The sequence below is a fragment of the Trifolium pratense genome, linkage group LG5 (genome assembly GCF_020283565.1).
Source record: "Trifolium pratense cultivar HEN17-A07 linkage group LG5, ARS_RC_1.1, whole genome shotgun sequence".
NCBI classification, from domain to species: Eukaryota; Viridiplantae; Streptophyta; class Magnoliopsida; order Fabales; family Fabaceae; genus Trifolium; species Trifolium pratense.
This window is the reverse complement of record NC_060063.1, coordinates 53,349,440-53,357,072: the sequence shown is the minus strand read 5'-3', so window position 1 is coordinate 53,357,072 and position 7,633 is coordinate 53,349,440. Positions and strand designations below refer to the sequence as shown.

General features: G+C 31.8%; 1 protein-coding gene across 3 annotated transcripts; it reads right to left on the bottom strand.

Moving 5' to 3' along the window:
- Window positions 1–1,342: 1,342 nt before the first annotated feature.
- On the bottom strand, window positions 1,343–5,648 carry LOC123887511 (agamous-like MADS-box protein AGL65). Of its 3 annotated transcripts, none has more exons than XM_045936837.1 (12): window positions 5,605–5,648; window positions 5,062–5,247; window positions 4,405–4,464; window positions 4,302–4,320; window positions 4,100–4,164; window positions 3,990–4,005; window positions 3,826–3,887; window positions 3,086–3,182; window positions 2,872–2,919; window positions 2,655–2,782; window positions 2,077–2,467; window positions 1,343–1,812 (listed from the first exon to the last, which is right to left on the bottom strand). In XM_045936837.1, exons 2-12 carry the CDS (start codon window positions 5,244–5,246, stop codon window positions 1,810–1,812), a joined length of 1,074 nt encoding a protein of 357 aa, XP_045792793.1. In that variant the 5' UTR covers window position 5,247; window positions 5,605–5,648; the 3' UTR covers window positions 1,343–1,809. The 3 variants fall into 3 exon arrangements, with proteins under 3 accessions (XP_045792793.1, XP_045792792.1, XP_045792794.1); XM_045936836.1 differs by lacking the exon at window positions 5,605–5,648 and adding an exon at window positions 5,344–5,589; XM_045936838.1 differs by lacking the exon at window positions 5,605–5,648 and adding an exon at window positions 5,344–5,589 and having other exon boundaries at window positions 3,990–4,002.
- Window positions 5,649–7,633: the final 1,985 nt, after the last annotated feature.

The following is a 7,633-nucleotide window of genomic DNA, read 5'->3' as shown; positions in this document are numbered from 1 at the left end:
GTCCGACCTCCCACAATTGCAATCGAGATGATGCTGAAACCACTTAATATCAGAGCTGACCCCTGAATCAGCTTAATCCGGTGATGAAAGCTAAAAAAAAAATGTATTTGCTGACATAAACAAGTATGCATATGATCTTAACAAAGTAAATGATATCAAACAAATTATCAAGTCTTGGCATACGTCTATAGTAGTGAAGACTTCATATGGTCAAATGAAGAAGCATCATCTAGTCACGTGAAAAAGCATCATATGATACGACCAAATATTAAAGATGGTAAAATATTGACTAGTGCTCTTAGAACATTAGTTAAGAAAATTACAGTATATTACCAAATATATAGTTTTTTTTTTTTTTGAAATTTGTATAGTTAACTTTGTAAAAGTGCAAAAAATATTATTTTCAAAGTTAACTATAAACAGTTAACAATTTTTTGTTTGTTTCCGTAACTGGTTAAGGAGACCTTAAAGATATCATCCAGCAAGTTTACCAAACCAAATTTTTCTAAAACATTTTTTTTTTGTCTAGAAATTATGAAATTTAATCCTTCGCACAACAGATAAAAAAGTGAAAAAAAATAGTAACTTTGATCCGAATGATCCTTAAAAAATATACACATATAGATATAGTTTTAAAGAAGGGATGTGTGGAACCTTCCAGTACAATTAGCCCATATGACTCATACATTGGTGTCATTAGTTATTTCAATGACATTGTCTCTACTCTCTACAACAAAGGATAAGAAAGGTAGAATTGAGCATGCAAGCTAGTTTATCAACAGTTTTCATATGCAGTAGTTAGAGCGGCTTGGTGCATCCAGAGTCGACCCTAACCCAAGGAAAGTGAGGTAAGGACTTTAGGCCTCAACATAGGTTGGGCTGATTCTGGGTGCACCAAAACCAATGCTAACGACACACAGGTTAGCTAAAAAAAATATAAAAAAAGGGCTAGATTTTAACATCAACAAAAGCTTGAAAACCCCCAAACAAAATTACACTCAATGCACCTAGCTACTAAAATTGTTCATTGTGCAAATAAATGATCTTGACATTTGTGGCCGATAATAAAAACGCAACAATCTTAAGCATTAGATTGTCGCACAAGTAATTTCAGGAGGAGCTACATATGTTTGCAGGATTCTATTATATTGAGTATATGAGTTCCTTTCAACACCTATGCTTTCATTTAATGTAAGATTACTTATTCATAGTGTTAATAGAGATAGAAAAATAAGGGTTACATAAAGAATTGCATAACCTTTTGCATCAGAAAATAAAGATTACATAGAGAATATATACCACCAAACTTAAAATGACTAACTTAGAAACATAAGCCTAATACCTTAAGCCTACTAATATTATATCTAACCCTTGATCTTATTTAAAGATTTTGTTTTACTTTTAAAAAGGTCTTACAATATCAAATAGATATGTCATACTTCTACGTTTGGGATATACAGAGGTCTTAGAAAGTTTTATCCACCTTTCAGACCTAGATATTAATATGATTACACTTCCTTTTCTACAAAAATTCAAATTTACAACTTAGATCACTAACCCAACTAAAATAATCTACCAGTAAATAGGTCAGTCAAAGTAACAAATTATTTGTATATGGACAAACTATATCCTATAAGTCATACAATATATACAACTAACATAGACAACCCTCTATGAAGAGCATCATTGATCTCATAGGTGAAGAAACAACATAATCTGGTTCTTGCAGACATCATTTGCAAGCAATGGTCAAATGATTTAAGTCAACTCATCCTTTTCAATTGAAGAGTTTAGGCATGGACCAATCAATTACTGCAAAATATAGAAAATAATAAATAAACCAAAGCTAACTTGTTTACTACATACTCCCTCCGTGACAAAATATAAGCAAAATTTATCTTTCTAGGCTCATTGTATAATTTATGCATCTGATCTCTTTCTAGGTTCATTGTATAATTTATGTATCTGATCTCAGATACATAAATTATACAATGAACCTAGAAAAATGAATTTTGCTTATATTTTATCACGGAGGGAGTAACTAGAAACCAAAAAAGAAAAAGACTAATTGCTTACCCTATGGTAACCATTCTCATTATACATAGCAATCCCACAAGAGCCATTAGTAGAATTCCAGAACTGCTGATGTTCATTTTCAAATAATGATCTTGGAAGTTCATAGTTGTTATTAACTTGGTAATCCATAGTATTTGATTTACTATTCATTGTTTGGTGATGTTTCACTTCCTCGAGATCTTGTGGAGGAGGGTATGCAAATTGATCACACTGTTGAACATTTAAGTAAGGATTTGGATTTCCGTTTAACTCGTTCAAAGAACTACCTCCCTGACCCAAAGTATTGACATGGGGAGAGCTTCCAACCTCAAGTTTGCCATTCCCAATATAACCAGAATAGCCCGGGAGTGAAATGTCGGTGGAGCACTCAACATCTCTATTGCCATTATCACTGTCCATGATGAAATTGAACAAGTAATTAGATTGTAAGATGAACTATTTTTATCTTCACAATGAAAATTTGAAAATCATTGAACTAATGAAACATTTTAAACTGTGTAACTTTCATAGAACGAATGCGGCCAACTTCTAATATATGTATAGTTGTGAATGCAAGATTCATGTAATAGTTTACTCACCTAAATGGCATAAATTTTGGTTCATTAGGTAACATCAACTGGTGATTATCGCCACTTAGAAGCCAAGACAAGGGTTGAGATTCTTGTAGACCAGCCATCATCAAAGGTAAAGTCATCCCTTCGGGTAACTATGAAGCAATAAATGTTATCCCAAATAAGATCATCTCAAAGAAAATAACAAGAGATGTAAAAAGAAAGAGTGAGCAACAATATTTACCTGGTTAGCACAATCAAGTGACATTAGTTGACGCTTTCTTAAATTTTCCTGAAATGAAAATAATATCAATACACATCACTTCATTACTCTCAATAGCAATTATCCATTGAGGGGATGAGAGCAAGTACACACCTAATATTTAAGGCGCTATTCATCAGAACTACTTGAAAATGACAGAATGATATGACTAATTCATCATGAAACCAAATATTACCTTTTGTATACATAGTCGATTGACTGATTCCCGTAGTGAGTCTTCCATTTGTCTAAGATGTTCCAAGTTATTGATCTTCTCCAGATTACTCCAATAGCTGAGATATTGCAATTCAAAGCAAAATTAATTTATGATGACCCAATTTATGATAGTATATCTGACATAAATCGATGGTATTTTTATCAATAAAGTTTGTATAAGAAAAACCAGGTTCCCACAAACACATATTTTGCAGAAGGATCTATAATCTTTGCATCAAACATATGAACAAATCTAAAATAAACATATATTTGTTATAACCTTGTTTTATATGCCTAAGAAATGTCAAATGGTATCATCTGATTTTTTTTTTCTTCAAGGATGTGTGAATGAGAATATGTGGTTTAAATGAGAATATGCTAGAAATGTCTTTGGCTATGGCATTGGTTTTGTTGTGGTTTGTAGCTGCGTGTGTCTATTTGTTCCGTAGAACTACTAATTTTCACCTACTTAAGTACCTCTTGTGCTTAGTATAGTGTTTTATCACTATATTTGCCCTTTTACAAAGAAAAAATTGTACAAGAAAAAATAAATACATATGCATGTCATATAGAGGTATTATAAATAACTTTGTAATTGCAAAGCACAATTAAAAGTGATAAGACATAGGCCAGCTAAATAATACTTCAACAAGAGAGTAATAAAATAACACCAAAAAAGAAAAAGAAATACTTTAACAACCAAAAGCTCCAAAGTTGCACCTCAGTCTCTGTTGTGTTTCTGCGAGTTGAGCTTGTAAAACTCTCACTTGATGACTTAATTCCTGCAAATGTCAATTCAGCTTGTAACGTTTTGGTTGGTTGTTTAACTACCAACTTAAGATTTTGAAGTAATTATTAACCAACATTTTGTGAATAAATTGTACCTCCATTGTTTGACTGCTGCAGGGTGAAAATAAGGAAAAAGTCAAAATCTTCAAAAGCACTTACAAAGAAGACATCGATAATATGATTGTTTATAGTTACAATCACTTACCTTGAACCCAAGAAATCTTGTATTTTTACATCATGATCCAATTTCTTGAAGGTCTTTTTCAGTGCCTATATTTTAAAACAAAAGTAGATTAACTTTCAAGCATTAACAGGAAATTGAGGAGAGTACATTAAAAACACATTTGATGCAACAAAAGTAGTGAATAGATGTAAATTGTAACATGAGAAAAGTAGAGTGATCTTACTTCAAGACTTTCCATTTTCCTGCTCAATTAGAACAAGAAAAGAGGTTAGCTCATTCATTGTGAATAGATGAAAATAAAACTTTACTAGAAAATATTCTCTAACCTTTTGGCCCTTTCTTGTGGGCTAAGTTGAGCAAACTTTGAAATGATCTCCTCCATATTACTAGAAATAAAACCAACATGAAAAAATTGTTAAAAACCTCGCATAGATTTCATATGTACTTTTGACATTTAAACACCATAAAGATGGATTATTTATATACATATAATATAAACTAAATGCATTGAAGTTATTTTCTTTGATGTTAAGTTAACCCTTTGGTTCCTAGGGGAATGGGCCATGGTAATCCAACAGAGTTCGGCTGCGAGGTAAGTAAATGGCCAAAAATTGTTACTACCAGAAATCAAACTTGGGTTCTCCTGAACAATTGAACTCAATGTTTTGCTAAAAATGCATTGAAGTTCGTCATGAGTGTGCGAGTCATATGACAATCAATGTCTATTAAAGTATAATTAGTTTATAATTTTTTTCAAGTATCCTAATGGCTAGAAATTCCACCATGGCCCGACCCTGACCCTGCATATAAAATGTGATATCAACTAAGTTAGCTCACCCGTGGCGTGTTTGGGGTTCGAACCCGGCCTGCATATAAAATGTGATGTCTCTCTCTATCAACTAAGTTAAGTTCGCCGGGACCTTTATAATTTACTCATAAGGAAAAAAAGACTCATAATTATTGATTGATATTGTTGTTATTACCTGCGCTCTCCCTGTAATAAGGTAGGTTTTTCTGTGGGAGAAAACATGAGAAGTAGAATATCAATATCACATAGAATTGATAATTCCTTTGCTTTCTTTAAAATTCCACTTTTCCGCTTTGAATAAGTCACATGTCGGTTGCTTGTGCTTTCCAATTTCTTTATCTTCAGTTTAACTCTCCCCATCCTGCAAATTTATGATGAACAAACTCAATGTTTTAAAAAATTAAAAAGGGAAAATGAAATTGCAATAAAGCATAAAAAAATAATAATAATAATAAACCTTGTAGATGATGGATGATATGCAATAATAGAAAAGAATTAAGTGGAAGCAAATATGAAGCAATGTTGAAGGAAAAGATGCAAAGTAGAAAGAGAGAAATGAAATTGTTGAAGAGATGATGGGTGTAGCTGTGATTTCGGTGGATAGAAATTGGGGAACCAGACAAGGTGAAAGTTTGAAAACAAAATGAACGGTGAGATTTTACAACAAACACTTTTCTTTCTACCAACAAAACAAACAAACAAACAAACAAACACAAACCCTTTCTGTTTCCTCCCTTACATTCAGCCAGCGTTTTAGCTTCTGCATGCCACGTCCAAAACATATTCTTTATTTCATGACACGTCCAAAACATATTATATTTTGAACATATATAAAAAAAAAAAAAAAAATAGGGTTCCGAGAACATTGTATATACCGGGGTTGAGATTTGAACCTTGGTCATCCTCCCATTTATCCACCTTAAAGATGAAATTTTTAGTCACTAAGTTACTTGATAAAAAAATAGTCCCGTAAATTAAATTTATCTCAGTTAGTAGGGACATCGAATTTTATAAGAATGGGTAGAGGTTTAAACCCTGACATTCGACTTATCCACCTTAACTAGTGTGAAATTTCTAACTACTACACTACTTAAAAAAAATTATAATGAACTATCATCATGTGCTATTAGAAAATAAAAACCTGCTACTAATAAATTAATTAATAGCATATTTCATATAGTAAAATAAATGGAGTAAGTATTTAAATTTATTTTTCACACCAAAGTATTTAAATTCAGGGTTAAATAAGTTATTCGTTCTTATAAATATTTTTATATATGAAATATTGTTTTTAGTCTCTTTAAAAATTTAACCAAGTTTTGATACCCAAATTTAACCAAGGTTAAAAGGTAAGTTAATTTATGTGTATTTTTCAAAAAAAAAAAATTTGCAGTCATAGTATATTAAAGAAATATCTCTTGCAAAATTTTAAATCGGGCATTATTGAGCAAATGGAAGTGGAGGTGTTTGAGTGAACCAACAACCCATTGGTTTGATTTATTACAATTTAGATATGGTTCTTTTTGTTTCTACTTTTTTGAATGGGGAAGGCCTCTATGCGGCATGGTTTGGCTTCACTATGGTGGCGTGATTTATGGAGGTGGGAGACGCATCAAATTTGAGTTTTTTTTTTTTTTTCCGATGTTAGCAATATATTGGAAGATGGTAAAATTATTGGTTTTTGGAAAGAAAAATAGATTGAATTGTCTCCTTTTTCTAGTTTTTCCCTATGTTATTGCTAAATCAACAAAACAAAGTATCGCGAATATGGGCCATGGGGAGGAACACAACTGTTTTTGGCACTTTAACTGAACAGTAGCGCTGTCACAAACAGAAGAGGTAGCAACGATTGACTTGTTGTCCCAATTGGTAGATTACAATCCTTTCTTTGATAGGGTTTGTTAGAAATTATTAGAAATAAGTATGAGCCTAATTCATCCTCACAAAAATGTAGATTTAACAATAATGGGTAGTCTAATCGATCTTAGAGAGGTTCTGATATCACGTTAGAAATTATTAGAAATAAATATAAGCTTTACACATCCTCACAAAACCGGCTTGTAAGGTGATGACTGTCACCTGCTTATAAACACTTGTCAAGGTCATCTCATATCTGATGTGAGACTTTTTAACAAGGATAATAGACGCAAGTGGACTCTAGCCCATATAAGTATTTTCTCGGTGCATTCGACTAACCTTTTTCTACTTAATAGGGTGTTCTGGATGATATTAACACTAATATGATGAGGTCTTTAAAAAAATATGGTTGAAAGTTGAATGATGTTCTATCTGAGCATATTTTTGTTGAAGATTGTTATTATAAAAATTAGGAATACACATGAAATACTAAGGGTGATCGTATCCGAACCAATCCAAAAGTAAAACCGTAAACTGAACCAATTCAAGCCGAAACTGCAAAAAACCGCACGGATGATTTTTCTTCTAAACCATGTGGTTTAGTTTGATTTACGGTTTTCATTTTAGAAAACCAAACTAAACCGCAATACTTAAATTAATTCTATCGACTAATAGTAATCAACCTATTACCTAGTCCAACTTAGCAAGTCCAAACCAAATTGAGTCTATAAGATAATAGGTTGTCAAAACATATCATTTAATGCGATTCAGAACTATACTGTTGGTATTAAAAATAAGTTCTTATGTATATGCAATTCTTGTATATGCATATTTTGTCATGTAAATAATAAAATAAATTAAAATTTCCTAATGTTATTTTGTAACAAGTT

Bases quoted from the DNA above. Each gene is read 5' to 3' on its own strand.
- LOC123887511 (XM_045936837.1), bottom strand. From the start codon at position 5,246: ATGGGGAGAGTTAAACTGAAGATAAAGAAATTGGAAAGCACAAGCAAC. The intron at 2,920-3,085 runs GTAATATTTGGT...TTTTCATTTCAG, and splicing joins ATCGACTATGTATACAAAAG to GAAAATTTAAGAAAGCGTCA. The intron at 2,468-2,654 runs GTGAGTAAACTA...CATCATGGACAG, and splicing joins CCAAAATTTATGCCATTTAG to TGATAATGGCAATAGAGATG.